At 48.1% G+C, this 20,606-nt stretch overlaps 1 protein-coding gene across 1 annotated transcript in view; it reads right to left on the bottom strand.

The window, feature by feature from the left end:
* PLXNC1 (plexin C1) overlaps positions 1–20,606 on the bottom strand; it is a 143,897-nt gene that overhangs the window by 94,439 nt on the left and 28,852 nt on the right. Inside the window, exons 4-5 of the mRNA XM_082739261.1 lie at positions 19,703–19,837; positions 16,233–16,333 (exon numbers count right to left, since the gene is read on the bottom strand). Coding sequence (XP_082595387.1) covers positions 16,233–16,333; positions 19,703–19,837 — 236 coding nt within the window. The remainder of the gene's footprint in view (positions 1–16,232; positions 16,334–19,702; positions 19,838–20,606) is intronic.

A 20,606-nucleotide genomic window follows, 5' to 3' on the forward strand; every position in this document is an offset into this window, starting at 1 on the left:
CTCTAGTCACCAAATGAAGCAGTATAATCAATACTACAATAAGCAAAAAGCTTCAGACCCACAATTCAGGTGTCCCTGAAATTACTTACCATAGTGTTTGTAAATATGAGTTTTAAAAGTTAAGTGACAGATATCAGAGCCCTGAAAAACTAGGATAAAAGTGAATTTGGGCATGTAAGTGAGCTCCTCTGTCTTTAGTATTTGACACCCTGGGACCATGGAGGCCTTTTCTCACCTGCTCTCGGAGTTATGACTATCCAACTAGGTCAGCAGCATGCCAGAACACTTCATCGTTTACAATCTTTGAGTTAACACTTCCCTTTTGAGAAGCCCAAAGAGCAACCCAAAGCTTATTACCGTGCAAAAATTGCCCCAAATCCTAGCAGAATTTAATAGGGAATTTTTTCTTGTGCCCCGCAGGGTACAGTATCCTGGCCTCAGTTCAGAGAGGGCTCCAGGGCTTGGATGGTGCCAACTAGACACCTTGCCAGCCGCCCCTCCCTAGGGCGATCCCTTTCCTAGGACTTCGGCCTCCTTCCAATCCAAAAAAGAAAAAAAATCCCACATCAACACATAAACTATCCCATAACTTGCACGACTTCAACATTATCACACTCACTCTTGCTGACAGAAAATGTAAGCTGCTAACAACAACATTGGCAAAAATACATGGAAACCCCTGGAGGACTGTCCCCAAGGATCTACCACACCTGAGTCTCTGCTGGGTCCCGGACATTCACTCCGAATGTCAAAATCCACAGCACAGTGTCATGGCCCTTCTTCTGGAGACAGCCTAGGACCCTGTCCTTCCTCTAGGAGCCCCCAGGGGAATCAGGTGGACCTCAAACTTCCCACTCAGAACCCACAGGGGCCCGAACGGGCATGGTGGGGGAGGAGGCATCTTCCCCGCCTCCATCCTCAAAAAGCTCACTCTGCAATAGAACCCTGAAATGGAAACTCTGAACTCAGAAATGTAACTTCTACTTCCTGCCGCTCGACTTTCAGCGGCATCCCCTAATCTAATTGTTCGCCAAAAGCAGACAGTCCCATAACTAAATACCAGGTAATTGGCTTGAATGTGGGGTTGGTGTGACCTATTCCAAAGATTCTATACTGATATCATATCAGAAAACTTTTAACAAGAAAACGATCCAGCCTCTGTCTCAGGGAGCAGGAGGCTGTGTCCATACCGGGGGGGGGGGGGGGGGGGGGGAGGTTTGGCTCCAAGAACATCCCAAGGTCTTCTGCTAAGGGATTTCAAGCAGATGCCTGCATTTTTAGGAAAGGCACAGAGGAAGAGCTAGATGGTCCCCAAAATATGGGGGCTCTTATTGACATCATCAGTCCAAGAGTCGAAGGAACCAAACTCGACCAAATAGAAGAGAATAGGATGGCCCCCCGGGGCAAACTACATGCTGAATCCAGGTCCCCATAGTCAGGAAAGGGGAATACCAAAACACCAGATCCAAATAAGTGCTGGGGAAGCTGAAAAATTGGACCTCCATCACTGGAGCCAAAAGGTAATCTACATGATCAAATTATGCTAATTCCAGAAGCAATTTAGAAGACCTTTAAAAAAAAAAAAAATGAAACCATCTCACATGCTAGCGCCACCTTTCATGTAATGTGATTCATTTAGTCTTCATAACAAACCTATGAAGTAAGAACGATCATTGGCCCTGCTTTACAGATGGGGCAACTGAGGTGCAGAAGGCACCATATTGCTTTCCCAAGGTCACGGGGTTAGCAAGCTGAGTGCCTGAGACATGAAAACCAAGCAGTGCCATTTCCTACATCTGTGGTCTCATTTATACGCCTCTATGGCCTCGCACAGAAACTAACACTTACTGAGCTCTTCCTGTAGGCTAGGCACTTCTCCTGGGGCTTCCCAGAAAGCAACTCACTGATTCTCACAACCACCTCAGGAAGTAGACATTATTATTATCGGCTCCCCTGCAAGGATGAGGAAACTGTAAGGCAGAGTGGTCAGGTGGCCCGGTGTGAACCTCAGCAGTCTTTACTCCTGTGCCAAATTCCTCAAAGTTTCCAAGAACTTCCCAGGATAATGGCATCATAAATGCCAAGATAAAAGTCAACAGGTCCTCCTCGAGCACGGGCCACATAGGAAAATATAGGTTTTAGTCACTTCTCAGAAAACCAGTGTTCTTTGGGTTGTTCTGGAGGTATCTAAAGTAGGGTCCTGTTGTTAAGAGGTTTGGGAGACACTGGGAAAATAAAATTAAACTAATCTCTCTGCTGCAGGACTTCTCAGAGCCTTGGCTATACTGGGGTGCTTTGTAACTTTCCAAGACAGGAATGAATGATGCAACATCTTCTAACTTTTTTAGAAGTTCTCATCATGCACACTGGGAAATATTGCCTGAACTTGGTCAATGAACAGTAATTCAAACAGTGGATCAAATTAGAAAATTTGGGTCTTCCTTGGCTTTTTTTCTCAACTCTCATATTCAGCTGGTAATGACCTATTAATTCTAAGCATTCCTCTATGTTATCTCCTACATTCTACCCTCATCCATCACCTTGTAGCTGGGCTCCTACCTTGCCAACTCTAGTGCCTCCAATCAGCCTCCAGACAGACATCTAGGTCATTCTCAAGCATAGAGCTGATCATAGCACTTCCTACTTAAAATAACCTTCAATGGCACTCTTTTGCCAGCATCAAACTCCTCTTCCTATGGGTCTTTTATGACCAGGAGCCTAGAACACACATTTCCACGGTCATGTCTCTACCCTGGCACTAGTATCTAGCTCCTGCCTTCTTCTCCAAACTCATCCCTAGGCAACTGTGGATTGATGAGTCTGTCTATTTGATTAACATGTGCAGTGCAAACACGCCTGGCTGTCCCTAGCATATGCTGCTCCCACAGGCCCCAGAATGCCCTTGAGCCTGCAGTATACTCGGTGAAATGGTGTTCCTTGTTCAAGGCGAGTTCAAAGTCACTTCCTCCATGATGTCTGCCCAAGCTCCGGGCAAAGCAGTAGCTCTCTCTGCTGTGTTCCTGTGGCCCCTTACATGTGCTCCAGGTGTACACAGCACATTGCATTCACCGCTGATTGCCTGTCTCTCCCACTAGACAGCAGGTCCCCCAAGGGAAAGACCCACCTCATTCACCTTGGCCCCCCCAGGACCTAGTGCTGTATTTGGCATTTGCACCACAAATATTTACTGAGCACCCACAAGACACCAAAGACCATAGTTGGCACTGTGGACACATTAATGTATCAACCCATTAGAATCCCCCTACTAATGAGTTTACATTCCAGCGAGAAAATAAACAGTAATTTAAAATAATTTTAAATTAAGGTAGGTCTTCTGCAGAAACCAAGAACATGGCACAGAGGAATTACTTCAGATTGGCCAGAAAAGGTGACATTTTAGTTCAAAGGTCTAGGATGAAAACCATCAAGTCACATCAAGAATAACAGGAACAGCATTCCAGGGAGAAGGAACAGCATGTTCCACTTAAAGCTTGGAACTCTGTTCTCTGCGAGGAATTGACTAAAGGACAGACTGGCTACACACAAAGGGGATAATGCTTCTGCCAGTTATACACCAGTGTCGTGGCAAGTCATGTGCCCCCTCTGTGTCTCGGGCTGTCCACCTGCAGAAATGCAGATATTAATGGTTTCTACCTCATGGGATTGTTAGCAAAATGTGCATCTATTTAATTGAGGCTTACAATACTGCCTCAGTATATAGTAGTCATTGTTGTGATACTTATTACTCGGGCAAGTGAAACAGACTTCACGCAAGCATTTGGATGACATTAAGCTACGCAAACACAAAATGGTAATGACGAGGCAGGGATCGGGGCAGTGGGGCTCTCCGGACAGCCCTCCGGCATCACTCACATGTGCCGGGTCAACATGCAGCGTACCTTTCCTCCATAAGGAGGCAGCCCCAGTTCAAAGCTTCTTGGAGGATTCTCAATCACATTGTGCCTTCCTCCCAAGACAAAAGGGCTCTCTGGGGTCTCCCCAGCCTCAAGCACCGCCTAGGAGCCCTTTCCACGGTGTACGGACAGTATTGGCTTGGTGGACGCTTTCGCCCTAACCTGTGAGCTTCTCCGGGGCAGAGCCTCATTCGTCGCTTTTCCCCAAGGGCCTCCTCGTTCAGGGCCTGACCCACAGCCCGAATGCAACAAGCGTTAGCCGCACTGAATTAAGAATTCAATTTTAAAGTGACTAAAATTCTTGACTATGTCTCCATGATACCGGCGTAAGTTGTTTCATTGATTTTTGTTCACTGGGCTGGCCTGTTAACTGGCCTGGTGGAAAACCAGCCTTTGTCTTAAAACTCAGAGCTATTTAGCACACATAAGACACATTTGCAGACTGAAACCCTCACACAAAAGGGATCTGTAGCCTGCGCCCCATGTGGTTCTTTTGTGGGTGATGAGTTTACTGAAGCTGGCCTTTTTTTTTTTTTTTTTTTTTTACTTCCAAACACAAACCACGAGCTGAAGAATTTAAGGGAGGGTTTTTAAAAACACATAACGTGGACATAAACATGGGAAAAGGGTGCCTTTTGAGTCAAGAAGATCTGGGCTCAAAGCTGCTCTGCCCCCACATGCCTTTGCCACTCTGGGCCTCCATTTCCCCACTGGGAACGCAGGTGGCCCCTCTTCCTGGGACAAATACCGAAGGCCTCATCGGGCCTCTCTATACAGCCAAACATAAGCACCTCAGCTTTACAAAACATTACAAAAGCAAAACCATGAAAGGCCGCCTGGAAGGCTTCCAAAGAAGATGGGAACATTGTGTTTGAAGCTGGAGAAGGTGCTGGGAACAGGACATCTTCTAGGTCACAGAGACAAGTGAAAACATTTGAGGAATTTTTAAAAGCCAATCAATACATACTTATGAAAGTGCCTGCTGCCTGAGATAAGGTCATTTCAAAAAAAAAAAAAAAATCTATTCCATTAAAACATGTATTTACTAAAAGGGGCGTTCCTAATGGTCCTTGTTCCAAGTCAGAGAACATCAATTAAAGAGATGGTGTGGGTAAGCAGTTTCTTTGGACCTCGGAGGCCAGCACTTCCAAATAAAACTGGCTTCTGAGTAAAGTGAGCCTTCTCCCTGGTCGACCTCTGTCAGCTCTCAGGGTACCAAGGGCTGTGCCCCTCGATGATTTCATCCTCTCTCCACCTTCTGCTTTGAAAGGAGTAGGATTTGTTCACAGCTCCTGACAGCGGAAGTGATCAAGAAGAACCCAGCGGATCTGGGTTCACCTGGGACCCCCCCCTCCACTGTGAGAAGGCCCCCCAATCCCTTTCAGCATTCTTGCTAACCCTGATGCATGGGTTGGGCCTCGGCCAGGGTAGTTCAGGACTGCCCCGAGGTCCAGAATCATATTCCTCTTTACCCCCCACTGTTTCCACCCTACAGACAGTTGTCCTACTTGCTTCTACACAATTAGTCGGCACACTGGGGTCCTCACCCAAGAAGGAGAGGTCGCCGCCAGATCCCATGATTACCATGATCGCTGCCATTCGCATGGCACTGGACCATCAAGGAGGGTCACTGTCCAGGCTGCAAGCACAAGGACACACCCTGATCAGGAGGAGAGGGGGAGCAAACACAGAATGAGAACCACCTGTCTGAAACTCTCTTCTTGGCCACTTGGCTGGCAGTGGCCGTACCCATGAAGGGGGACATCTCCAGCTCAAGTCTTGGCTCAGACACGTCCTTCCAGTGAGGCCTTCGGGGACCACTCGGGTTCCAACGGCAACCTCTGGTGCCTCCAGCCAGGAGCCCCCTACCCCTGTCCTCGGCTGTATTTTTCTTCAGAACACTGATCACCATCTGACATGCTCTCTCTTTCTTCACGCTCACACGGTCCCTCTTCCCTCGTGTGGTGAGTTGAACCACGTTCCCTCAACATTCACGTCCACCCAGAACCTCAGAAGGTGACCTGATTTGGAACGAGGGTCTGTGAAGATGTAATGCAAGGATTCCAGGAGGAGAGCCTCCTGGATTCAAGGTACCCAGTGACCGGCGCCTGGAAAAGAGAAAGTGGGGGGAGGTCTGGAGACACAAAGAGGAAAAGCCCGTGTCATGAGAGAGCCAGGAAACACCAGGAACCCCCTACGGCTGGGAAAGGAGAGGGAGCTCTCCCTCCTTGAGCCCTCAATTTTGGATTTCTAGGTGAGGGAATGCATCTGTGGTGTTGTAAGCCCTTACATTGTGGTCCTAGGCTAGGGCAGCCTTAGGAAGGCAACACCCCGTCAGAAGGACCTCCACGAGGGCAAAGACTTACGGCTGTGCCGTTCCCTGTGGCAGAATCCTAGTGCTTAGAACAGCGGCGGCCACACATTAGGTTCTTGACAGATACTTGCTAACTGAAAGCAGGGATGCTCACACTTTGAAGGTGGAAGGCTTTCTACAAGTCAGGTAGGTTCTGAGTCCTGTCGTCTTTGGTAGGCAGAGCCAGTCATCCACCAAGGGTCTTTTTAGACCTAGCTCTTCCCTCTACTGCCACAGGGACAATATCCCTTCCTTGTTCCCCTTCCCTTTCCCTACAGCGGTAGGTGAAGGCACTGACTCTGGAGATTGAGCCAGGTTCTGCTACCTGTGCAACCCGACATCAATGGAACCCCCAAAGACACCCACGTCTCCATCCCTGGGACCTGGGCATATGTTCCCCTGCACAGCTAAAAGGACTTTGCAGATTAAGGATCTCAAGATGGGGAAATTGTCTTGGAGGATCAGTGCGGACCCAAAGTAGTCACAGGGGGATCAAGCGGAGGCAGGAAGGTCAGAGTCCGAGAAGGGGACATGGCGATGGAAACAGATTTCAGAGCCCGAGAGATGTGAGGGACTATGTTGCCGACTTGGAAGACACAGAAGCAGCCATGGGCTAAGGTGGGCAGTCTCCTCCAGAAGCTAGAAAAGACAAGGACATGAATTCTCCCTCTGGCCTCCAGAGGAAACACCACCCTTTCATCACCTCGATGGTAGCCCAGGGAAACCCACTGCAGACTTCTGACTTCCAGAACTGTAAGGCAATAAATGCCTGATGTTCTAAGTCACTAAGGTTGTGATCCTTTGTTACCGCAGTAGTGGGAAAGGAACATACAACCTGAGGCTGTTTCCTCCTCCCTAACGTGGGGATGGTCCTAGTACAGACTTCACAGGGCAGCAGGAGGACTACAGGTATAGGGCACGGGGCGCAGGGCACAGTGTCTGGTGTAGAGTGAGCACGTCCCCCCACCCACCCACGAAGAGTGGGCCTGGAGTCGGGGCAGGCTTCTTGGAGGAGGCGCACTGTGACTGTGTCCTGAAGGGTCTGTGGGCACACCCCAGGGGCTCCTCTACAGAAAGCCCTCAGTGGGCATCTCTGTCGCGCACTGTTCACCGCCCAGGAGGTCAGACCCGGCCGCAGGAATGCCGACCTCACAAGAGTGTGCTTGTGGGTTGCCATGCCCCAAAGGTTACCTCGGTCGAGTTTTTGAGCAGTCACAGCTTATGGCCCTTAGAGTCAAAAAAATGGCCGGGGAGGCTTGAGGCGAGAATGTCTTGGAGGAGCGAGGGCAGGCAGACCCAACAGGACAGCGGTGTAAGGAATATGGATAGGGCCATAAGCCAATCCTATAACTCTTTCTTGCTTGTTTATTTGTTACTCCAGGCTACTGGGAACAAATTCGTTTAGCAGTCACATTTCTGTTTTTCTCTCTTGTATTCAAAATCCCCTCTGGTACTCCCACTCCTTCAGGAAGGCTGACTGTGGGACTAGCCAGAGAGCCCCATTGTCATGCCAGGTCAAGGAATGATCTACCAGCAGCAGCTGGTGGGGGCTGCTCAAAGGTTTTCCACGTGTCTATATGGAAGAAACCTGTAGAAGAATATGGGCGAGTGTCAGGCTTACACGAATCCTCCAGAGGCACTAAGACACCCTTTAGTTAATGTGCCTGCTGATTAGCAGCCTGACCCTACACAGTCCCTGTGCAGAGTCGGGCATGACAGGGTAGGACAGAAAAGAAGCCTGGCCTTTCCTGCACAGCCCGTTTTCTGGAGAGGACCAGCCCTGATTCCCTTATGTGACTGGGACCAGAGCACGCTGAGCCCCATGGTCGTGCTGGGACTGGTGGGAAGTGCATGAAAGCTGGAGAAGGAGCGGCCAAGTGGATGACTCAGGAGGAGATGGGAGATAAGCTCGTTGGTTATGAGACAGACATGCCGCAGGACAGTGGAGCCTGGAAGGTATGCGGCTGGGGAGTCTGATGAAGCTGATGCTTGGGGTAGTGCTGGACCCTGCCATCAGGATGATCTTTTTATTATTTTTTATTTTTTAAAAAATTTTATTCATTTATTGGACAGACAGAGATCACAAGTAGGCAGAGAGGCAGGCAGAAAGAGAGGAGGAAGCCGGCTCCCTGCTGAGCAGAGAGCCGGATTCGGGGCTCGATCCCAGGACCCTGGGATCATGACCTGAGCCGAAGGCAGAGGCTTAACCCACTGAGCCACCCAAGTGCCCCAGGATGATCTTTTCAAAACACAAAGATGATGCTGTCCTCTGCTGAAAACCCTTTCATGGGTCTCCGGAACCCCCTAACATGCAGACCACACTCAGGGCCCTTCACACCCTGGTCCCCCCCAACCCCCCATGCCCTCTGGCTTCTAGGGCTACTATCCAGCCTGTCACTCCCTCAGAAGACCTCTCCCTGTCCCGGATCCTCTAAGATGCCTTCCGTTCCCTGTTCCCTTGGGCTTCAGGGCCTCATTTTTTGTTTAATCTTTTTTTAAAATTTACAACTTATAATTTACAATTTACGATCTAGTTAGTTGACATCCAGCTCAGTGTTGGTTCAGGAGTAGAGTTCACTGGTTCATCATTTACACATAATACCCAGTGCTCCTCAGGACGGCCCTTCTTCAAATCCATCCCCCATCCATCCCACCCCTTCCCCCTCCGTCAACCCTGCTCGTTCTCTATCATTGAGTCTCTCATGATTTGTTTCCCTCTTTTTATCTCCCTCGTGAATGTTCATCCATTTTGTTTCTTAAATTCCACGTAGGAGTGAAATCAGATGGTATTCATCTTTCTCTGATGAACTTATTTCGCTTAGCAAAATACATTCTAGCTGTCCTTGTCTTTGCAAATGGCAAGAATTCATTCTTTTTGATGGCTGAGTAATATTCCTGTGTGTGTGTGTGTGTGTGTGTGTGTGTCTGTGTCTATCTGTCTGTCACATCTTTATCCATTCAGCAGTCGAGGGACATTTGGGCTCTCTCCGGAGTTTGGCTATTGTTGACAACGCTGCTATAAACACCAGGGGACATGCATTCCTTTGGATCTGTATTTTCACGTCCTTTGGGTAAATACTTAGTAGTGCAGTTGCTGGATCATAGGGTAGTTCTATTTTTAGCTTTTTGAGGAACCTCCACACTGTTTTCCAGAGTGACTGCACCAGCCTGAGTTCCCACCAACAGTGCAAGAGGGTTCCCCTTTCTCTGCATCCTCGCCAATACCCGTTGTCTCCTGTACTAATTTTGGTCAAGGCCTAATTTTAATGCCACCTCCTCTGTGAAGCCTGCCCCAGCCTTGGTTACAAGCCACAGCTCCCTCCTCTGGGCTTCCACCATCACCAGAGCTAGCATTGCTTGAGTCCTAACTAGGACTCTGGCATTGTGTGTCCAGGTCTTTTTGTGCATATCTGATTTAATCTTCTCAGTCCCCCTTTAAGTATTATTAACCCTACTTTATTGAAGAGGAGATCGGCACATGAAGATAAGAAAACCTGCAGGTCACAAAGAAACCTGGGTTCAATCCCAAGCAAGCTGACTCCAGGCCCTGTACTCTTCCTCCTTGGCTGGACTCCCCTCCGCCAGAGCGGAAGTCACCCCCAGCATTACCGTGCCTCCCCAACATTCCTGCTCAGTAATGACACTGTTCACTCCTTCCTCCACCATCTCAACACCAAGGTCACTGTGTTGCTGGGAAAAGAGCAGGAACTCACCCCACAACGCCCTCTGACACTCAGCTCTGACATCACTCCCAAGTCCTCCCGCTCTGACTTCCGGGTTCATCCTTTGGGCTCCAATCTAATGCCTACTCCAATGCGTGGGACGGTAGGAATCTATCCCTTGGGTGGCACTTCTTTATTGTCTTTATGAGGACTTAGATCAGAGAGAAAGAACACATATTCCCAAAAAACCAGTAGCTGTGGCCACCTTGATATTTTATTTTTCATTTTATAGCCCTATTTTGACTGTGTCAAACTCAAGGGGGAATCTAATTAAATGCCAAATTCTGTCAATTCTATCTCCCAAAGAGCTCTTGAATCGGGAGTCCTGAGTCTTGAGCTCTTGAGATCTTCCCATCGCTACTATCAACCCTCTGACCAGTTCCCCATCTCTTGCTGGTTTACAGTCACTTTTTAAGAGGTCCTCCAGCAACCAGCAGGTCCCCTGCAATCCATCTTCACCAGAATGTTTATTCTAAAACACACAACCGATCTGGTCATTCTTCTAATCAAAGCTCTGCAATAGCTCCCCAAAGTCCTTCCAATAAAATGGAAATTCTTTACACGGCTTATGGGACCAGTCCTCCACGGCTCCTGTAGCCATGCCACTTTCTCAACAGCTCCCCCTCCAACCCCCCACCCCAAGGCTGTATGCTCCATGCACACTGACCACCAGACCAGGAGCTCCTGCAGCCGCCGGCCTTGGTGCACCTGTTCCCTCAGCCGGTCACCTGGCTTGGCTTTACCTGGCTGAAATCTGCTCGGGCCTCAGGTTCAGCCTAGACATTCCTTCCTGCAGCAAAACTTGCCTCACTTTGAAGATGGGTTAGATGTTCTTTATGTGCCTCCATGGAATCCTCCCCTGCCTCTGTGGGAACCCTTATCATATACACTATTTACTTCTTGGTGGATGGATAGTTCTTTTCCTTGTTGAGGTAGACTGGATTGCTGTGTCCGGTTCTTCAGGCTCTCCTGTACTGGAAGGACCCATTCCTACACTTTGCCTTCTTTGCATCGTCTCCCACGGGAGTAGGCAGACCATATTCCTACCCCACTGATGCTGGGCTTGGCTATGGGCTGTGTTGGCCAATGGAGCCCCAGCAAACACATGAGCAGGGGCTTTGAACGTGCTGTCCAGCTTAGCATGGCCTCTGGTACTTCTGCTGTCTGCCTGGACAATGGTATGTGCAGGACGGGGGATGTGCGAACACAACCGGAATCTGCCTCTCAACCTGCACCTTGAGGCAGACGACATCCCTACCCTCATTGGAGCGGACCCATGAACAAGAAAAACAAGTCTTCTAAGCCCTAAGAGTTTGTTAACACAGTATCACTGGAGCAGAAACCTGACTGATACACTTGTCTACACTCTTCACGAGACCGAAGGCTCTACATAGGCAAAAAAGAACTATAACCCGAGCCCCCAGCAGAGGCCTCATCACATCACAGGTGCTCAGTAAATATTTATTAATTGGATGTATGACTGAATGAATGCATATGGGTTATTGACATGTCTGTCTCCCTAGCTGGCGTGAGAATTCTTAGGGCCAAGAATGGCATCTGATTTCTCTCAGTAACACCTAGTTGTCTCATTTCCCACACTGCGTTCTGGGTAGATACTTGATAAATATTTGTTGAAACTAAATAAATTGCACTTCGTGGGCTGGCTTGGGACTGAGTCCTTAATTTATGACATTGTTTCTATGGGAAAATGCGTTCTGAGTGCCAAACAAACTTGCAAATGAACTTTTGGAACCTCACCCGTTCATTGGTTCAGGATTGCCAGTTTTGTGGAAATCCACAACTGAACACATGTGCTATGCTTTGCAATATGGGAGAAACTGAGAAACTGCTTCCAAACCCAAGATATTCAGCCTGCAAAAATTCACTTTCCACCCACACAGGCAAATTCAGCACAGGTTGGATTTGAGGTTCCAACAATAAAATACTAGACTTTTTAGAGCTCATTGTTTATCTAATTGCTTTTTATCTGCTTATACTAGATGCCTATTCTTAACACGCGATCAAAAGGAAGTTAAGATCGTTTTCTTGCCCACCCCCCGTGCCCAACAAATCCATTTTCTAGACACATATGCAAAAAAGTTCAACCTTCTCCAAAGGGAAAATAAATTATTTTTCTAAATAAATCTGTGACATTTAAAATAAACACAGTGGGATGCTCTACGGTTATAAGAAAAGATCCCCCTTTAGAATTCCTAATTTTGAATGGTACTGGGAACTCAATATGAGTCACAGATCTGAGGCTTAGTTTTATTTCGTCTTAGGCCAGAATCAAGCCACTTTGAAACTTAAGTGATCCGATGTGGCTGGGAAGGGCCATCAGTCTAGAAAATTCTATATGACTTAACACACACAGCTCAACCCGCCACTGGTAGAGTTTCTCAATCACTCAATCTACTCCATTCACTTAATGTATATTTTTTGAGCACCTACTCTGTGTCAGACACTGTTGTAGACTCTGGGAATATAGTCGTGAACAAGACAAACAAGGACCCTATGTTCATGGAACTTTCATTTTAATAAGAGAGGCAGAGAAAGAAGATCACTTCTTATGATGGGGCCATGATGAAAATAAAACAGTGAGGTGATTATGAATGAGGTGAGGCCATTTCAGACTGGGTGATCAGCTGTGGAAGGATCTGGGGAGGAATATTCTAGACTGAGGAAACAACAAGTACAAAGTACCAGAAGAGGGAACAAGCCTGGCATATTCCCAAGTCAGAAGGAAAGCTGGTGGGATGGAGTGAACAGAGGAGAGACAGGCATGAGAGGCACGGAAGAGTCAGATAACGTACTCATCCTGTAGTCAGACAGTCAAACTGGATTCTAGGAGAGAAAGCCAATGCAGGTTTTGAACTGGGGAGTGACATGATCTGGTTTAGATTTTAAATTATCCTTCCTCTTGGAGAGTACTGGGACAGGGGTGAGGGAGCAAGAGGAGAACCAGGGGAAGCCTGAGTCATTTATAGAAGGCTAGAACTTCTAGCCCATTATCAATAAATGATGTGTCTTCAGCCTCTTCTTGGATCATTCCTCTTACCTTCTTGTGCTCACGAAACCAGCCTCTGCCCAGGGGAGAGTTTCTTCAAAGCCAGCTCAGGGGCTGGCTGCTTCCTCTCACTCATGTGTAAGTGTCCTGCTTGTGTCTCGCTGCCTTTTCTGGATGCTTCTTTCCTCCCCCTTTCCAAGCCTGTCCCCCAAGCCAAAGTGCCCCAGCTTGGAAGCTCAGGCAGTCATGCCACCAGCCCACACCACCCCAAAGTTCTCCTTGTTGCAACCATCTACAGTGCACCCCCAGCCCTGCCAATTCCTTCCTTTTCTGGACTATTTTGCTCCTCACTCCAACATTGTTTCCACAGTTGGTCTTGGCGACTATAATTTCCAAACAGATGGTTCATCCAACACTGCTACCTCAGTTCCTTGACCCCCTCCCTGCCAACGATCTTGTCTTCCATCTTACTTCATAACCTAGACTTTGCCATTACCAATAGTGTCACCGTACACATGACCTCCCTACTACAGTCCAGCTACTACCTCGTTCCAGTTCCCCAGGTCCAACAAGTCTTAAATCCAACCACAACCTCCCAAGGACAGATCCCATGCCCTGTTCCCATCTCTCACTGCCCTCCTTAGAGTTGCTTCCAGCAGAGAGCCCAGGGTCCCCTGGTACTAGTTTAAGTACCAATATCCATGACAATACCATCATGCTTCCCTTGGATACACCTTCAGTCCCCAGGTCCCTCCCCTGCCCACTGTGTATTTCCTGCAAAGCCCTACCTTGCTCAACCTAGTTCTCCCCAACTCTGTGACCACACCAGCAGAGCTGAACACAGCCTTCGAAAGCAAAACCACACTGAGTGTTCTCATTCCAAAAGCAAGACCACTGGCCTCCACAGGGCCCTGCTGCTGCCCAGGGATCACACTATATTGCCCATCTCCATTACCTGTCCAACTCTCTTTCCCACCTTCTCTCCCTTCTCTCTTCAAACCTCCAGTACTTCCTCCCCCACCTCACTCTGACGGCTCCGAAGTCACTGAACATAATGGAAGCAATATAAACTGATGCCACTTACCCTTCCCCCACCTACCTGCCCCAGGACCCATGTTCTGCACCTTTCCTCCCGTGACCAAGGCTGACTCGCATACCTCCTTCCAGAGCCTTGCCTCCCCTCGCGTGCGTGTGTGCGTGAGATCGCCTTTCCTTTCATCTTCTGAGACACAACTGCGCAAGGGCCCTTTCCCTTTCTTGCACCATCAGTTTCTCCTTCTCCACTGGAACTTCCCCAATAGCCCCAAAGCATAGTGTGCTTTCACACACCTTATAAACAATAAGACCCTCTGGATTTTACTTTCTCCTCCAATGTCTGCTCCATTTTTCTGCTGTTTTCCTCAGCAAAGCTCCTCTGAAGAGTCATCTCTGCTCTCTCTTTCATGTTTCTCTTGCAGCATTAGCACCACTTGCCACAACGGCCCCGGTCACGGTCACCAGTCATCACCTGCTAGGTCCAATGGATCAGTTCTCTTCTCTTGCCCAGCCTCTCAGCACCATCTGGCACATGGACCGCTCCCTTCTTTCTGGCCTTGGCAACCTGGAGACCACCTCCTTCAGCCTTTCCTCTTCCCTTTCTGGCTGTTCCCTCTTCCTCTCTCTGCCCCCAATCGCGGTGCCACCTCCTTGCTCAGTTCCCCAACTACTCCTCCCCTCAGTCGACATGGCCTCCCGTGACTGGTCTTCAGGCTTCTCCACGTCCCATCTAGATGCATCTAAACCCCAAAGTCATCTCACCAGCCCGTACACTTCGTCCATGAACTCCAGACCTGTGGTTGCCAATATAGTAGCCACTAGCTCTGTGTGGCTAATGAATTCTCGGCGCTGCCACCGAATGAACCCCTGCAGGGAGCTCTGCAAACATAGACAGGGAACCGACCTAAATGGAACGGGTGGGAAAGGAGAGGGCAGTTGTGCGTTGTAGTGGGTGTGTGGCGATGACATGCTGTGATGAGTGGTTAATTTCCTTAAACCCTAGACTTGGGCGAGCCACGCGAAGAAAACGTTCCTACCCAATTACAGTTATTCATGGGCATTTTCCCGGCCCTGCTCCTTTTGTCTGCCAATGATTCTGATGGAAACAGCCCCGTGAGGAAGCGCAGCGAAAGGCAAGGGCAAGTATGCGTCTGGGTGCCTCGTAGCTTTCAACTTCCTCGGCGAACTCCTAATGAATCCCAGCCCCACGTTTTTCGCCTGTTTCCTGAACCTCTTGGTTGGGCCATTTTCTCCCCATCTCCCGTCACTGCCCTGGGCTTCCTTCTGCAGGGGCTCCCCCATTCTCTCCCCAGTCTTCTTTTCTTTCCCCCAACTGCCCTCTTGTTCAGCCTTCAGCTTCTCTGCACCTGTTCCACTCCTCCTTATCCTTTTTCACCTTTAAAAACTGAAAGCACCGAACTGACAGACACTGTTATGGTTTTTTTTTTTTTTCTTTTCTTTTTATTTTTTTTCCCCCCTCTCCCTGCCAGAGCTACCGCTCAGGCGCTCTCCTCCTCGCTTCTGTAGCGGGAGCCCGAGTACTGGGTTGCCATGGCAACAGCCAATCCAACCAGCCCGGTCCCAGCCAAGCTAGGAGCTGCCATGGCGAGGAGGAAGCCTCTACAAGTCGCCCCAGAGCCCCGGATGGGTCGCGAACATCGTAATTCAAGCCCAGGCCGGGCCCATTCTGCCCGGGGACCGAGACCGTACACCAGACCCCCAGCCGTACCGCACGGCAGGGGACAGCGCCATCAATCCCCAGGCTTCCACCCAGCCAGCCGGATGGTGACAGTATGGGGATTCAGCTGAAAATTTTCAAACCTCCCTATTCTTTCATCTCCTCTGGGGGGGAAACCTTTTGCCCCTCTCTCTCTCTCTCTCTCTCTCTCTCTCTCTCTCTGGAGTCCTGGGGAACTCTGTAGAAAGTACAAGCAGCACTGACAACCCCAGCCTCCCCCGCTCCCACGCCTGGGCACGGGCAGCCTTGAACGGTCCCAGTCCAACCGTCTGGTGGCCCTGGCACAGCTGGGAACATCGCTGACAATTAGGATTCCACCGTGATACTCCAGTGGGCAGCGAAGGGCTCCGTTCCCCCAGGTCATCGGAACGGATCCTCAAAGTAGGGCAACAAGTGTTCTGCCACCTGACACTCCCCCCGCCTCCCCGAACATGTGAGTTAGTGAGAAAGAATCAGGGAATACCTTTGTAGCGAATGGCACCAACCGCAGTGAGGGTCTGCAGCCGTTAAACACTCTGTGCAGGATGGATGTCTACTGCAGTTGGCAACACGAATTCTCCTCACCTAAAAATAAAGACACCCGCGGTTCAGACGGAATTACAGGCATTGCTGGAAAAACAACAACCCCTTATCTGTTGAGGGGCCAGGAAGAGCACACTGATTGACTTGAACTCCAGATATCTCTGCGATGATGTGGGGCAGTGGTCCTCAGAAGCCCCCGGGGAAGCCTTGCAAGTGTGGATCCCCAGATACCCTGCTAACCCCAGTGCCCAGACTCCTGCCCATAGGTCTGGGACCCAGCCTGGGAATCTGAAATTTTTAGGGGCTCACTCAGGTGAGTCTGAGACACAGTCAGGTTTCTGATTGGTTGGTGTTGATTTCCAAGGGGCTTGTGGAATCGGGTCACCTGGTCTTCCAAAAAAAAAAAAACCATCAGTGTGGGGTCAGTGGTGCTTTGGAAAGGAGCGTCTGGGGATGGCAAAGGCTCTGACCCAGGAGCGTCAGCGTGAGGCTGGCACTGGACATGGACATGAGGACAAACCCACATCCCTGCCAGGGTAACTCCATTGCTTCAGCTCCTAGTTCACTCACTCACATTCCCTCCACTGGAGCTGAGAATGAAACAATCAGGGAATATTCAAATCACTGCCTGCCCCTCAAGCCACCTCTTCCAGTTGTCAGGGAAAAAGCAACCCACAGAGCAGGTGCCCATGCTGGGCAGACCCAGGCATCTGAGACAGTCAGTAGGAGCCTGGAGACGGGGTGGCAGGAGGCAGACAGGTCCTCAGTGTTGCATGGCATGTTTTCTGCAGGCAAAATCCCACAGCAGGCAGTAAGGAAACCTGGGGAACACATTAAGCTGGGAAGTTATTCATGCTAGAAGGTAGAAGTAACTTCTTTAAAAGGTTAGAGAAACAGAGTTCTAGAAAGGGTTGGTGAGGAAAATAGGCTATCCTGAGGAGTATTCTTCAATTCTAAGTTGACTTCATGGGGGATAAACCTGTCCATTTCTCATAGTCCTCGATGCTGCTGAAAGATGCGGGGGCAGACCACCAGCCTGAGCCAGAATTAACCAGAATGTGGCTATTTCCTCGTAGCTCACACAACATCTTAATTCTGGAGGGGTTTTCATAAATACATAATCTCTCTAACCTTGTTTCCTCATCAGTGAAATGGTGATGGTGCCGCTGACTCCATGGGGTTACCATATGTGTCTGGCATACACTAAGTGCTCAATAAATGTTGGTTATCACTACTGTGTGGGGAAAGGGTTCCACAGCCCAACAAACATGTGAAATCTTCCACTGAAAAGGCAAATCAGTTTCCTTAGAGCAAGGCTTCTGAGAGCCTTTGAATATGCTGGGCATCGTGATACTCCAGGAGGGGTACAGTCAATACCATCTCCTCCTAGGGCCACTTTTGCCCAGAACACTTAGTGGAATAATCTCTAGAACCTTCTGTGAGAACCTTTACACAGTGTACTTAAACATACAAACAACATAACTCCGTGCAAAAGAGAGAACACTAAGTACTTACATTGGACCTGCTTCTCTAGCTTAATAACACATTATAGTGACTAACACAGCAATGCATAAATCTTCATATGGTTATTTTTAATGGCCACATATTTGATAGATGTACCAGGGCATATTAGTTTGGCTGTTACTATCTCCCCCAAAAGTCTAGGATAGAACCTTCCCTAGGTTTTGGCTCTCTAGGGATTATACTGGCTTAACCAGAATCTAATAGGATCCACAGCAGTAAACCTAAGTGAAAAATGTACGAATAACCAGCTTTAATGCCCAGTCAAAAACTCTCCCTTGGACTTCAGACTTTGAATGACCAGAGGCTAAGCAGTTTTCAGCTTCCAGAAAATGAGGACCTGTCAGCTATCTGTGGCTCTCCCAGTGGTTCCCAGCTTACGGTCGTGAGTCCCAAGGAAAGCAGTCATGAGAACTTGTGAGCTATTTGCAATGTTTCAAAGAGCTGAATGGAAAAAACATGCATGGGTCAAGCAAGACTTCAAGCGTCTATGCTTTGGGCTGGAATTTTATTGGCTCCGTGTGGTAGCACAGTCTGTTCCCCGGCTGGCAGTTTCCAGATGCCCTTGATAAATAAAACCTGGGAATGGGAATAGTTACTTAATACAGGCAGTCTGTGGAATAGACCAAAGTCTTTCAAATGAAGGAAGCCCAGGGAAGAAATAGAATGGAAAGTGCTGAGTGGTGAAACAAGCCGCTCGAGAAGATTCTATTGGGTGGACAACTGGTTTACCAGCGCAGACCAGGTCCACCATCCATCACCATGTGCTCATTCTGCGTAACTGACTTCACAACGTGCAAAGGGCAATATGGCCTTTCTAGGAATTCTGGAGACTACAGAGTGCTCGTGTACCTACCTCGTGACTATAACAACCATGTGGCTTGATATCATTACCATTCCCCTTAGACTGAGAGACAGAGAATGGAAAGTGGGGGTGGGCCAAGGGCAGCTGTTATCCCATTGTAGAATTCTGTAAGTCTCATTGATCTTCTTTGCACTTTGTATGTTCCAGTGGCCACGGAGCCAAATTACTATGCCAGAATAGGCTGCTAGTTTTCACAGGTTTAGGATTTGACCTTGTTTATCTATATATAGGCATATATATTTATCTAACATACACACACACACCCTTGAGTGAATTATTTAACCTCTCCAAGTCTTAGGCTCTTCCTGTATAACACAAGGGTAATTTTATCTCATTAAATTATTAACATATTTCAACAACATTGTTTTTATAGGTGTGTGTGGATAGACACAACTGTATGCACGTAGAGAGACCCTATTTAGAATAGTAACTAGCACGTGGTCAGTAGGGGCTGAATGAAAATTAGTTTTTTTTCCCTTCCCTTGGTGAAAGCACCTTGTAAAAAGGAAGAAAATGGGGAAAGATATTCTCTTTATTTCAGTAAGCAGAAGCAAGAAGAAAAACTAGAACAGACAAATAAATTAAGGGAGGGAGGGGGAGTGCCATATATTTCCTGGTTCATGAATGTGTATGAGACCATGGCCTGATATTAACCCCAAATTCCAAAGCCAATCCCATTGGGTATATTCATAAATGCATCTAACCCTTCAGTGCCCGCACAATAAATGTGTAAATTCAGTTACCTAGCTGATTATGCACCCATTTGCAAGCACACCCCTCCCCTGAAAAACGTAGCGTTGGAAATATAGCCAATAATAAAATTGTCTAAATAGGTAATATTTCTTGCTTACTTACTGACAGCAAGGTTTTTAATTCCACGTCCGTGAACCACTGCGGGTCTTCTTGAAGCCTGCAGCAGTGTTTAAACCCGATAGTTCAAAGTAAAAGCTTCGCTACTAGATAATGACGTTAATTAAACACTTTCTATTCGGAAGTCAGAAGCAATAGCTGGTATTTTTACCTACCTCTTTCCCGGCCGTTAGATAGATGTAGATATTCTTCTTAGGATGAGGAACCAGTTTGTAGAAAACGGGTGTCTCTTCTTTAATTTCATAGATAACCTCTGGACAATTTGAAGTCAAATTCTCACCCAGAACAACCTATTTTTTTTTTTTTTCAAAAAGAGAAATATGATTTCTATTAAATACGTCAAATAGCGGGGGTGGGGGGAGGCAAGACTCGTAGCTTAGTTCTAAGACCACGTGCTTCTTCACTCACTACATATATGGGCTGCGGTACCGTATTCCTCAAGCATCTGCTGTCTCAGTCTTCCGTAAAGCCGGTAAGAACAAGTACAGTCACGCACACACACGTGCGCATGCACACACATGCACAGCCAGCCTTCGGTCCTGTGGCAGTAACCTCATAGGTGGAAGCTTGACACCCATAATTCCTTAATACGCCCGGCTTTACAAGAAGCTACAAGTGACAGCTTCCTTAATACTACGCCAAGTGATCCTAAGACCAAAGGAAGTCAGTTTGATGACTTGCACAGTTGACTCTGATTCTCCTATACAATTTGACATACTTAAACATCTTAATGTAAGCAGGACAACTGAACAGGCCCAAGCAGGTGGGTATGTACTTATATATAAAATAGAGCCAAGTATAGCTTTGAAAATGGACATACCCAAGTTTCACTCATCTCAATCAATAAATATTTACTGAATAGCCCCTATATATCTGGCATGTTCTAGGTGTTTGGAAAATGGCCCTGAACAAATGAGTGGAGGGAAGGGGAGTAGAAACTACCCTCATGGAACGTGTGTGTGTGCATAGGGGAGTGGTGGCCGACAATGAGTAAATTATAAACCCTATTAGAAGGCGATGTCGGTCAAAATAAAATGGGGTAAAGAGATAAGGATGTGT

The sequence above is a fragment of the Mustela nivalis genome (assembly GCF_964662115.1).
Source record: "Mustela nivalis genome assembly, chromosome: 7".
Taxonomy (NCBI): domain Eukaryota; kingdom Metazoa; phylum Chordata; class Mammalia; order Carnivora; family Mustelidae; genus Mustela; species Mustela nivalis.